General features: G+C 39.3%; 2 protein-coding genes across 3 annotated transcripts in view; one reads left to right on the plus strand and one right to left on the minus strand.

Moving 5' to 3' along the window:
* Nucleotides 1-13379, minus strand: part of Pino (protein pinocchio) — a 329206-nt gene that overhangs the window by 170095 nt on the left and 145732 nt on the right. The window lies entirely within an intron of this gene.
* LOC109029829 (uncharacterized) lies at nucleotides 4128-11708 on the plus strand. Its single transcript, XM_019040481.2, has 3 exons — nucleotides 4128-4286; nucleotides 5429-5634; nucleotides 10244-11708. Exons 1-3 carry the CDS (start codon nucleotides 4217-4219, stop codon nucleotides 10721-10723), a joined length of 756 nt encoding a protein of 251 aa, XP_018896026.2. The 5' UTR covers nucleotides 4128-4216; the 3' UTR covers nucleotides 10724-11708.

Here is a 13379-nt window from a genome sequence, read left to right on the forward strand (position 1 = left end):
TTTGTTGATTGAATAAAAGTAACGGTAAAAAATCCTTCTATCATGGTTTACAAAAAAATGTGCGGCTGAAAAAATGAGCGAAAAAGGGTGAAAAAGGGGTGAAAAAAAGGGTAAAAAAGAGTAAACAGGGGCTTACGATAGGCACTCTAGTATCCCTTTTTGCCAGGAAATAATTTCGTCACAACTCGTTGCTCTAATTGAGTTGCAATGGAGCACTAATTGAGTTCATTGACTGACAGCATTTTCTAACTTTCAAACGTGGATAAAATTTACTGACTCAAGTTTCCTTGAATTTCCAAGATTTCGTTACCCCGCTAAGAAAAACAGAAAGGACGCGCGCAAATCGTGAGGAAGCACCATGGTCTTTATCAACGCCAGGAAAATGTAAATACGCTGACCCTCGACCTTTAAAATGACGTATTTGGAGGTCCGAAACCCCCCTTAAAATTAGTTTGAAGTAATTTCTGTGATTTTTACTTGAAAGTCCTTACAATTTGGTAAATTTTCCCGTTTTATTTTTTTCTTTACGATAATTTGAACCGGAGATATGAATTTTTGAAAATAGGTCAAATTTGACCTTTGACCTATCATAACTCGGTCAAAAATTGAGATATTGATTTGCGGTTTGCGCCAAAATTCTTAGTTTTTTATGCTCTTTTTAATGATGTATCACAAGATAGGGGTTACCATTCGAAAAAAAAAAGTTGGGGGCCCCCTGGCCCCCCCTGAGGGGGGGACAAAAATGTTGACCCCCCTAGAAGATGGACCCCTTTAAGATAGAAACGTTCTCAAAGTTTCGTTTTTCTATCTCTAACCGTTCAAAAGTTACGAGGGGGGGTACGGACTTTTGGGACACCCTGTATAAACACGCTGGACGATGAAGTCCCGTATCGTCACGTGTGTTTTAGCAGGTTGGCGTTTGTCATGTTGAATATTTCGTAGCAGCCTGGTGCGCAATGGTTAGATAGAAGGGCTGAATGAAACTACTCTTGATTGGAGAAGTTCACCTTATTTGTGCCGGAGTATCATTTTTGAAGCGGTAGGCTTAAAAAACGAATAGTTCTCACGAAAATTGTGACGTTAGGAGTGTATTACAGACTTTCCCGATGCGCTTGTCGTTATCTGTGAGCCATTCCCTACGAAAAATAACTCTTCCTTTTGCTCTACTTGAAGTTTGCAATGGGCCCACGGTAGGTGATTTATGGTGCTGTCCGCCGGGTAAGTCCTTCATTGTGCCCAGCGGGCTGATTGTTGAAACTGATAGACAAATCGATAGACAAAGAAGATAAAGGGAGTATGGGGCGATCCTATTGGCTGAAATGGGTGGTTCCGATAGACTTAGTGAGAAAATGATGGACTAAGTATAGTAGTTAGTTAGTTATTATAATTTTAAGACATTCAGCGACTCAGGCTATTAACGTCTTTACAGGTAATTTTGAAAATATATAGGAGTATAAACGAAAATTTAGATTTTTAAATTAAGAGAGGTGAAGAGTTTCAGAGGGTCTCTAGCGAGTTGCCGTTAGTTAATTTATTGACTACCTCTTTTGTCCATCGCAACCACCCGCCTCCACCAATAAGATCCTTCCACGTCCTAATCGGACGTATTTCTGCCAAACGGAACTATGCGTATCATAACGTGAGCCATGTTATGCATATATTCTAATGGGTCTCAGGGCTCATGTCTTAATGCGTCGTCCAAAATTTTCAGTCAAAATTCCAGATACATGTAATGTAAATTCTCATTTACGCAATGATAGAAACTACAAAACGTCAGTGCAGCTCCTGGACTTCTGGGAGTCTCAATTTCCTAAAAATTTCTCGGCGTTCAGACTTAACTACGATCGTAAAACTTGCACCTAGTCACACGCGTCGCAATCGATGGAACAAGTGCAAATGGTCCGGAGCACAGCAGCTCGTGCCAGCATTGCCAAATTTGTCTGAAAATGTTCGTTCCTCAATTGTTCCGCCAGTCGCCGAGGGCGTTTAATTACGGTCGTTTACCAGCGGTGCCCGGCGCTGACCGAAAAATTTACGATCCAGGAAGCGGACTGCGCGATGCCATACCCGTCGCATTGGTCACCGCGCGACCTTGCACCTCAATCTTGTCCCATATTCCCGGGACACGCGTCGCGCGGCTAGTCGTCCGACGCTTGTCCCAAGAGCGAAACAGTCAGCCTTTTTTTGGTGGGTTTATGACGCATGATTGTTATTATAGGCGACGTCGTAATGACCCTGTTGCCAAGTTTTGCTCAACTTCTCGTTTAAACACATGTATTTTAGCAGATTAGATTATTTTGTCATATCTCCCGATAATCGTTCGATTTATGAACTGAGAGTATCCTCGTGTTCAGCTCACTCAATAGTTTCCACTGAAACACGAAATTCATCACATTTCAGACACCTGCAAATTCTCCATTATGGAGAGTTGGGCGACCAGACTAAGGGAAAAAGTTGACGAGAATTCCTTACAGTTAAAATCGTTTTTTCTTTTACTTTTTTGTCCCCGCGATGCAAATTGAACAAAATGAATAGATCCTGGCTTCATATTGAAGCAGAAGCATACGAAATTGTAAATATGATTCTACCCATCAGAAAAAAATTGACCTAATTAAGAATATAATTTGACAACCGTTCTCTCGGAAAAGTATGTGAATATATATGCAAATATTACTCTTCTCTCGTAATCAAACATTTCTACAAAAGTGAAAAGATATCCTGTGAGGACAATGACTCACTGATAAAATAAAGCAGCAAAAATGAATGGCAGTCTGGAGCAACGTACCTAGAACAGAAAAAGAAACCACATCAAATTAATGAGCTGCCATCAAAAAGATAAAAAAGAAAAGAGAAAAAAATTTCTTTGGAACACACGAAGTTGTTTGGGGCGTTGACGTCATTTTTGTCTTTTGTTAGGTGAATTTAATTTTCCTACTAGAGAACCATTAAATTTTCACTGTAGAAATTTTAGGTGCGAGCAAAACTTTGTGACTTACGGCAGGAGAAAAAACCCCACAGTTACCTTGTAAAATTTACAAATACATGAAAATTTACAAATACGTGAAAATTCAAATACGAATACTAATTAATACCGTCGAAAGGACGAGGTCCTAGAGACAGAATCTTCTGCTAATACCATTAACCAGAGGCAACAGCGAGTTGGAAACACTGTTAATACTCATTTAAATCCATTAAATATATCGATTCTAGGTGAGACAGGCTGCCTCACCGAGAATCGATTATTTAACATACATTTAAATGGAGAAAAAAAAGCGTTGTCAACTTACAGAATCGCCACTGTCATTGCCGACTACTGACGGTAAAAGTTGAAAACTAGATTTCTTTTCTTCAAAGGAAAACTTTTCTAGGTAGGAAATTTATAGGAATTTAAACTTATTTCTCCTCATACATACGTCATAGGCGATAAACAATCGCCAGAAATTAGCAATCAGTATGCATGCTGCCTCATCAGATTGCAATGATTTGCATCGGCAAGATAAGGGTTTCATCGGTAAAGATTTTCAGGACCACGACCTCGACATAGAGCGCCTTCGGTTACCCGTGATACTCTACGCTTTGCCATGCAGTTAGTTTAGTTGCCGATCCGAATCAAACCTAACTAATTCTGCAGATTTCTTTTTTCGTGAGTATGCTAGCTGGCAACTCGGATTCAAGAAGTAGACGAAGTCTTCTTGAATTTCCAGCATAATAGTCAGTGCTTTCTGTATTGTTTCTTTCTTTCTTTCTAAATTCTAACAATTTTCTATTCATCACCAACGGACTGCGAATTGCCAGCGGTTGCTGGTTACCGCATATTCCGTAAAAAGTTAAACAGATAACGTGCATTAACTTCGTTGAAAAATAGATGAAGGAGAGATTTCAAACCCGTAAAACGTCGTCATCGAGATATGTGTGTGTTTCAACTTTAACCACCCTTTTTGTGGCTGCGGTTCGTGTGTATGTACCACCTTTTAATGATAAACTGCTGCACTTTAATAGCTTGGCACGATAGTACACGTAAAAGAAAGTAAGTAACACTAAGCATTTTACGTCAGCAGTATTTGCAAAAAGCGCCTTTTTTCTACAAATGAATCAGGAAAAGTGCATTTTATACATAATGGCAGATTTATGCATTAGCGCACATTTGCAGGAGTGAAATGCACAAGCCATGAAATAAGATCTGATGAATTTACGGTCATGAAATGTTAGTCACAAAATGCGAACAGCGCGGACGGTTGTGTTATCCGTCGGTCTGCTGGTGCTGATTTCCCAACTGGGTACAATTTGTGAGTAAAATTTTGGATTAGCATCGTTCGAAACTGTTAACACAGTAAATAAACAAAAATACAAAATTCGTCGCTCCTCTGGCGCACTGGAAAAAAAAACATATTGAATCTAGAGTCCAGACTCTTGAAAACATTGACAAGAATAAGGACTCTTGATTCAATCAGATTTAAGCTTAAAAAAGGAAATCCGCTCAAATTAAGAGGCTTAGTTCTTGATTTAAGCTTAAATCTGATTAAATCAAGAGTATTTTTTTCTTGTCGATGTTTTAAAGAGTCTGGACTCTAGGTCCAATATGTTTTTTCTTCCAGTGCGTAAGAGCGTATTTTAATTCTCACATGAGCCCCGGAAAGCACGGATTTATACGTAAAGCAAGACTCTCATGGAAATTGAGGTACGCCGTTAAGCCAGAGGAGCGACGAATTGGAGGCGGGCACGGATTTGGCTCACAGTCAGTCGGACTAAACTGAGGAACATGTCCAAACTACTCAAGACTGAATTAAATGTTAGAGGCTGTAACGAGGTTTTAACACTCCGCCAAGATGGACTTCTTACGCTTAATATAGAGCCCACGCCAATTGGACCTCGCTCAGCAACAAGGAACCAAGCCACGCCGGCTAATGACAAATTTAACTAGGATATTTAATATTTTACTAGGGAACGTTTATGCGGACTCCTTTGAAAATTTTAGGGAACTTGCTTCGTACTTTGCAGGAAATTCACTAAAATTTGTACAAAAATCCGCCTAACCAATTTCATGTAAAACATTAAATCTCTGAAATTGCCCAATTAAATTCGGCAATGGCTGATGTTGCTTGATTCCTTCCTGCTTAACGCGCTTTTTAGTTCTCGGACTTACAGAGTGCGAAAGATGATCATCCGTTTCCAGTCTGGAATTGATGGTAAACGCAAAAATCATGATAGCGAATTTTCTATCGCACTCCAAGACTCATCTTCTTTCTTGAAGTGAACGTATTTCTGCCAAACGGAACTGTGTGCAAGACAAGAGCATCGAGAGCCGTAAGAATATATGCATAAAGGGGCTCACGTCATAATGCACATAGTTCAATTTTGTAGAAATACGTCGATCAAAGACATTAATTGAATGCTTTCTTTTTCTCCTTCTTTGTTTTGGGATATTCAGTCGCGTGGAAATATAAGTATTACAAAGGGATACTCTTGCTTTCGAAGGACCTGTGCGCTAACAGGTGCAAGCTGAAACATGGGTTCTTCAAAGACGGCAACGGCGTCTATCAACCGGCTTCTGTAGCGAAGAGATACATCATCAAATGCCAGTGCATGGTTTCTCGCCAGCTCAAGACATACATCAAGAAAAGATGGGGTAGAACGGTATGATTCAATTCCTGAGCGTCCTGCGTCAAGCAGTGACGATTCTAGTTTTGAATGTGTTTGCGATTTGACTATTTTTCAAGCACTCTCAGAAGAAGCATTAACACATTCGCTTGCAAATAGAGAATTTTTAGGTGTCTTAAATTTTGTGAATTTCACCTATAAAATGGTACTACTAGGAAAACTGAGCACGAGGGTATCCTTGGTTTCTAAGTAGAACAATGGACCACTAGACAAGGCACGAATTCAAGCATTCTGATACATGTTTCGTAATCAGAAGTTCACGTAGAACACGATTCGCGCAACGAAAATTACTGAGACCAACCCCTAACGAAGATAATTACCTTTTAAGCGCTCAGCCGATAGGCGGCGCTTTTTGATTTCGATTTGCCACTAGAGCTCTAGTATAGTAGGGCGCTCAAGCGATCAAATGGCGCACCAACTCATCGATGCACGAAACGCCATTTTTACTTTTTTTTTTTTTGATTACCTCATTATGCCTCTGTGAATACGATTAAATGCAAATTAGCGTAAGAAATAAATAACAGTCCTAAAACTCTCTTTGCTATGCGGTTTATAGTTATCCTATAATTACTTCTGAAAGTTCAAGATTCGCGTTCTGTTTTCCGAAAACTTTTCCACCGGTGATAACCTTATTCGGAGACCTTAGTAGAATTCGCCTACATCTAGGTTATGTGTCTTTGACCTAGGTACTGGAGAGTATTGCCATCCTTTTGCCCTTCTCTAATTGGTTCATGAGTTTTGGCGTCTTTGGCCCTCTTCTGGCTTAATAAGATCAATGTTCATTTTCTGTAGGTACATAGCCGCGATTCAGATTCAGATCAGATGACACTACTCTCCCGTATTTGCTTCTCGCGTCTCGCTTACTCCTTTGTGTTTTCATATTTCGTCCATCTCCCTCCATCCATAATTAATTCCATAATCCATCCGCCTCGTTTAAGATTGTGTTGTGAAATTTAAGATTGTGAAATTGTCTGAAATTTGAAGCATAATATTTTGGAATTATTCAAAGTATGTCGTGTCTTGTCTTCAGACTCGTTCTGCCCACCTCGTGAAGTTTGTGAAAGTTTCTGAAGTATAATGCTGTGAAATTATTTGACCAATTATCATGCTACCTCAGAGACTGTTTTAGTGTTTTTGGGTTAATTAAAGTATGTCAGGTAGGAGATCTGCCATTTGCGATACATGCAAAATGCTTCATTATACTAGTGTACCACAGTTGTTCTCAAGCACCAATTACAACACGGTTTGCATTTTTATGCTGAATAGCATAGATAAACGACTGGAGCATTTTGCGCAGCTCAAGCGCAGGGATTTGTACCTTCGTAATTGTCACCACCTCATCGCTGCAAATTATGAAAAGGACCGCTCGAGTGTATCCTTGATCATAGAATATCTGTTATTCTCAAAGCGATGTCGTCATCACATCCCTGTCAGTTCACAACTTCTAATTATTGAGTTTAACTAGGTGTCAAAAAATCTGAGATATCTGAAGTAGCAGAAAATTGTGTACTTTCAAAGTCTAAGATTTTTTGCGGCACCGACAGTTTCATAAATCTTCCTTATAACACTCTACTCTGAAACCGCTACATTCTACCTCTCACATTGCTCCATAACAAAGGTATGTGTTAGCCTCTTATTTGTACTAAAAATTCTAGGTTTCATGACTCATTTACTCATTCACTCTCTGGTGAATTTGGTTCCGTCAGATTCATTGCAAGACACCTTATGTGTTATCTCCGCAGACCTAACACAGACATTTGAACGCTCAATGAGAGCAAAATTTCAACTGGCCTGTTGTCTACTTTTCAGTAAAGAGGGTAAATAACCTTCCTTAAGGACTCGCTTTGAGACGATAAAACAAGGTTTCTCCATTACTTACCGTAAGACGATAATAAGTGTTCCACCAGACTATGTAGGAGATGAGGTTGAAAGTTACATCACCTCCATGTGTGAGGAAGTTTTCTTACCTACAACCTGATTTTATGACTTACAATAACAAAAGATACTGCTTTCGCCTGGCATTTTTTCATGCGTCGCATCGTCTAATAAACGGGGACCTACATTTACTTGATTCCATGAATAGGTAAAATGGCAGAGAGAATTTCGTCGAATGATCACTACGGCCATCTCTCATCCAGTTGGAGAACTTTTACTTACCTTTGATTAAAAAATTCATGAACCATAGAGTTTTTGGAAATTGAGTACACAATATTATTGTGAAAGATTTTTGAGGTTGAGTCTTTGTTTACATTCTCAAAGTATCAAAAGTTCTACAGTTTCATCGTGTTTCCTCCTAACTTTGTCAGCTTATGAGCAATGGCTCCTAATTTACTCAACTCCTCAGCAGGCCAAAACTCTATACCTCTACAGATACATATGAGAATCATGCGTTTCAACGAAACCTACGAGTCCTCTTATCATCACTCAGGAACCACCGATCTTTTCTGCAGGTGTCATGGACCATTCATGACAAATACTGTTGCAACCACCCTTATCCTAGGTACATATCTATGCATAGTAATTCTAGTGATCAGCTCCATACTCACAATGTAATTTCTGTAAAATACAGTTGGACGGTGGAATTACCAGACCCCGTATCTCGGTTTGCGACGTTGTAGACTTCCTTTCATACTTTCTTCTTTACACGGAAAACCAACCAACATCAATTTATAAAAACTTCTGCAATTTTTCTTCTCTGTGCAAAGAAAACTCTGTGAAAACCAAGGAGGAAAAATGATTTGTTCTCTGTCAAAAGAATAAAATGGGAGCGGAGATTTTTAAGCACCGCAAACGAGATACATGGTCTGCTAGTTTCACTGTTGACTTGTTACGATATACCTATACCTACAATATCCCTATAGATTACATTGAAGATATTACTGTCCCTGTAACAGTGACTGATTCGAATGTTATCACAGTAGAGGGTTTCAGATATTTGGGCCAGCATGGTTTATTAATTACACAGAACGTAAGTTACCTTTATAAATTAAGGCGTAGAGGCAACTTCTGCCTTTGGTTGGCCAGAAATTTCTGTAAACGCATTTAAATTCCTAAAATTTATGAGAAATTCCGAATCTACTAAATGAAAGCAAGGATTTCAGGAGAACATGATTAACAATTTGCTGTCAGAAGGAAAACTGCGGAAGGAAAGTGGGAAAGATTTTTCACTAAGGCTCAACATAATATGAGGAGGAAAAAATGAATGTAATTTCCGTTTACCCTGGTTATAATTCTGGTATTGCAAGAATTCTCTTTCTCTATTTACGTAATTACGTATTAGATTATTGTATTGTATGAAATCCTGTTATCACGAAGACAGAGTATCATAGAGCATAAACAATAAACATAGGAAAGGTTGTGTCTGATCATGAGTCATTAGAAGGTTTTAGCGTAGTGTGCTGCAACCTAGCGGACACATGGTGCCTTCGATTCGCGAAAAGTTACCTTCAGTACTCACAATCAGTTGCAGTTGATTGATTTCGTTTATTGTCTCATCATTTACCTATTAATATTTATATTTCGTTCATTTATTTACCTATAATATTTTTTACGTGTCCAATTAGGGCATCATTAAAACAATTAATTTGGCCTCGTTAAGTGATACGTTCATCTTTGATACATTTTCTTCAAATGATCTAGAAAAGTTATTTTTTTGGAGCCGTAATAGTTTTCTCTGTTTTTATGAGAAATCGAGGATTTTTTATGTATTAATATTTCGGTACTTAAGTAATGGATCATTATTTTTCTTATGGATCTTGGATTTTTTTCGGGGGGGGGGGGGGAGGAAGCACAATTTTAGATGTTTTAATTATTGCAAATTTTAACATACTCAGTTAATAGGTAGTAAATTAAATCTGGGACTCATTAAAATTGCGCTCACCGCTGAGCGCTTCTCTAATACCCACGTATTAGAACTTTCCCGCTTGTTTATTTTACATTGGTTACGCGGATTTTGAACTGCCCGCTCACAAGAAACTCAAGGCTCTACGTGAGTCCAATCGCGGACTACAACAGTTTCAGCAAGCCTCTCAATCGAGCAATGTTCATTTCCCACCATGTGTTGTTCAAACTATAAGCAATTTGCTATAGCTGAGCCAAAGCGTCAAGACTGAGGTTGCCAGATTTTTATATCGCAAGAAACTGTCATGATAACGTTTAGTGCACGATGTGAATCACGCAGAGCATTGAGTTTTCATGAGCGGGTGGTTTGCATTTACGCATCAAGAATCATTAAATATCTTCAGAAGGAGTTGATTTCGGTAATTTTCGTTGTGGGTATCGTGTTCTAAGTGAAATTTTGGTTAAGAAACATGTATCAGAATGCTGAAATTCGTACTTTGCCTAGTGGTTCATTATTGGAGAAAATATGACAAAATAACCAAATCTGCGAAAATACGTGTGTTAAAATGAAAAATGCCGCCAGATGACGGCATGAGGCGGCACATTTACTCACTTTTAAATTTATTTTTCTCCGATTTCTCGAATCATAAAAAAATTATGAAAAATGCTGCGAACTCAGCTCATTAAGCACTCTTAGATAAAACAATCCAATTTGTGTCGGCAAATTCTTTATTCTCCATTCCAGGCATCAACATGGTACAGTTTCTACAACTTCTTCGGGATGAAGAAGCGGTCGCGGAAGTACCTGGAGAAGCAAATCGTGAAAGAAAAGAAAAAGAAAACAACATTCGTCGAAGAAATCGAGTTCATAACGTACGAAAAGCTGCAGGGAATGATGGAGAAAACCGAGGAGATCAAGCGGAGTTGGAGTTCCGGTTCAAGCTCTTCCTCCCAGACAGGGTCGGGGGCAAGGAGACTGCCCTCCAACGAAGTAATCAAGAACACGAAGCTAGAGGTTGAGATTCAGACTTTTGGGGAGGACGGAAAGCCAATACCGGGTAAAAAGCGAAAAGTGGCTCTCAACTCCGGGGAGACTAAGGAACTCCAAGACCTGCTCGAGGATGTGGTGGGGAGGGTCAAGAGAGAAGATGGTAGTGAGGCATCGATGGCAAGTGTGGCGATGACTCGAACCACGTCGTCGACGATAACTTGCGGCCACCATTGATCTGACCATCTGACTCACAGGCTCTGCCGTGATAGCGAAGGCAGCAGTGAGTGCAAAAATGGCTTCTTTCGTTAAAAGTTTCCTGTCAGATTTCTCAAAACTCTTTTTTGCGCTTACTGCTCTCTCCGCTAACACGGCAGAATGAAAGAGCGGTGACCAATCTTCGTGATTTTATGGATTCCCAAAAGACCACAACTACCGTGATAGCGAGGAGAGCAGTGAGTGCAAAAATAGCTTCTTCCAATAAAATTTTTCGGTCAGACACTTCTGAACCCGTTTTCTCAAAACTTAATTTTTTTGCACTTAATGCTCTTTTCGCCATCACGGCAGTGTAGTGGTCTACTGGGAATCCATTAAATCATGAAGATTGGAAACCGCTCTTTTTTGCTGCCGTGCTAGCGAAGAGAACAGTGAGTGCAAAAATGGCTTCTTTCAATGAAATTTTCCCGTCAGACGCTTCTCAGCCCGTTTTCTCAAAAATCTATTTTTGCACTTACTGCTCTCTTCGCTATCACGGCAGAATGAAAGAGCGGTTTCCAATTTTCATGATTTTATGGCTTCCCAAAAGACCACAACTGCCGTGATAGCGAGGAGAGCCATAAAAGCAAAAATGAAGTTTTGAGAAAACGGGCTCAGGAGCGTCTGGCCGGAAAATTTTATTGAAAAAAAAACTCCGCTCTTTTTTAAATTGCCACTAATCGCCTGAAAGACTCTTAGAAATAGCTTAGCAGATTGAAAATAGACCGATTTTATTTCGATTACATAAAAAGGGTGTTTTGCATTTTCATGTTAGGCTAGAGTTAGGCAAGACAGCCGTAAGTGATATCGTCTGTATGCTTTCGTGGTTGCGTTATGGATACACAACCAATCCTAAAACATGTAACTAAACAAACTGTCATGTAAAGCGTAATTACTTCTGGTCTTATCTCATGAATTGTACGTCTCCTTCGCAATAAAGACAATTTTCCTATGCTTCTGTCTGAAATTAGATTATTCTTATTGAAAAAATACATTGCGAAAACCCAAAGAAAAAAGTATGCCGTTTTTCCAAAGGACTACTTCGCGCATGGTATGCCCGCGTATTCCAACGGGAAATTTCATAACCATTCATTACTTTTCCTGTGAGATGTGGGATTATTTCCGAAGAAAGGTACCCTTCCTGTAACAACAGCAAGAACTAAGAACTTGGAACGTAATTTGCTCAAAAAGTCGTTTTGCCTCTCATGCCGTTCTTCCACCCACATTGAATTTATTTCCACGTACCGCATAAACGTATTGAATCACACTGTGAAGATTCTCCTAATGTTGAAAATTTTAAAATTGCTAAAATTTTGAGTTTCGCCGCATTATTGGCTAAAAAAAGTTAATGCACTACCTGCGTCAGTGAAAATTATCATCCTAATTCTGACTACCCTCCTGTTGTCTTTGAATCAACACAAAAAACACATCAAAACCGTTTGCCGACGCTGACAAATCGTTGACGTTGGCGGTGTCAATGTTTTACCCTTGACAGTCTCCATTTTTTACTGTTGACGAAAACGCAGAGCTGTGCATTTGCAAACGACGTGCGATCCTGGCGTGATAGTTCCAACAAAAATTCATTTCGTCGCGCAAAAAAAAAAGATTAAAAAATAAAAATTCAAGTGAATTGCAGAAACCATATGTCTAGTTTTCATTCAATACGGGTTGACTTCAACGCAAATTTCTAGAAAAAGAAGCTGCACCCGTACATATTGGCTTGAGAATGTGACAAAAGAGACGAGACCTTGGTAACTATACGCAATGACGAGAGAATGGCTTTTCAAAACTATACAGGGTGTCCCAAAATTAGATGCGAATAGTTTCCGCGTCGACTCCGGGATCAGAATACAACTTTCTTGCACTTTAAGTTTTCTAAAAAAAACCCCTTTCCCAAGACAGGGTGTAATTACATTTTTTTTTTTTTTTTGGAGGTCAGAAATGTGTTCAGCGTGTAAAAAAACGCAACCAAGACAAGCCAATTTTCATGAATTTTCGCACATGATTGTCGCCACAATAGAAAAAAAAACTGTTTTCGACCTAAACTTCGAAAGGCTGTGATTCTTAGGAGGGTGGGATTTTTTAGGAAAACGAAATAAAACAAAAATGTCTTATTTCGATCACAAATTTCGACCACAAAAATGCATATCTGTTGGCAGCCCTGCTGACATCCTGTCTTTAATATCTTTTTTCGGTATGAAGGAATACTTAACGTGATTCCTTGTAAAACATTCATTGAACATTTCAAGCAACTGTGTTCGTTTGTTCTCCTTTGATAAAATAAAACAGAGACGAAGGTTTTGAAACACCGCAAACGAGATACAGATTTAGGCAATTCTGCGGGCTGATTACTGAAAGTGATAGAGAAAAAAGACTTAGTGTACATCGAGCGGTCCTAGTGGTTGAAACGGGTGGCTGTTATAGACTAAGGAGGAAAATGCGATGGACTAACTATAGGGTCTCTCGTGGGATGCCGTTAGTTTGTCTATTCATTACCTCCTTTGTCTATTGCAACCACCCGCTTCTACTGAGAGGACTGCTTGATTTCCCTTGTGTCTTCTTTGTCTACGACTTTGTCTACGACTTTGTCTATCGATTTCAATAATCAGCCCGCTACCGTCGATATATTGGTCTGAAA

This window comes from Bemisia tabaci, chromosome 10 (assembly GCF_918797505.1).
Source record: "Bemisia tabaci chromosome 10, PGI_BMITA_v3".
Lineage (NCBI taxonomy): Eukaryota > Metazoa > Arthropoda > Insecta > Hemiptera > Aleyrodidae > Bemisia > Bemisia tabaci.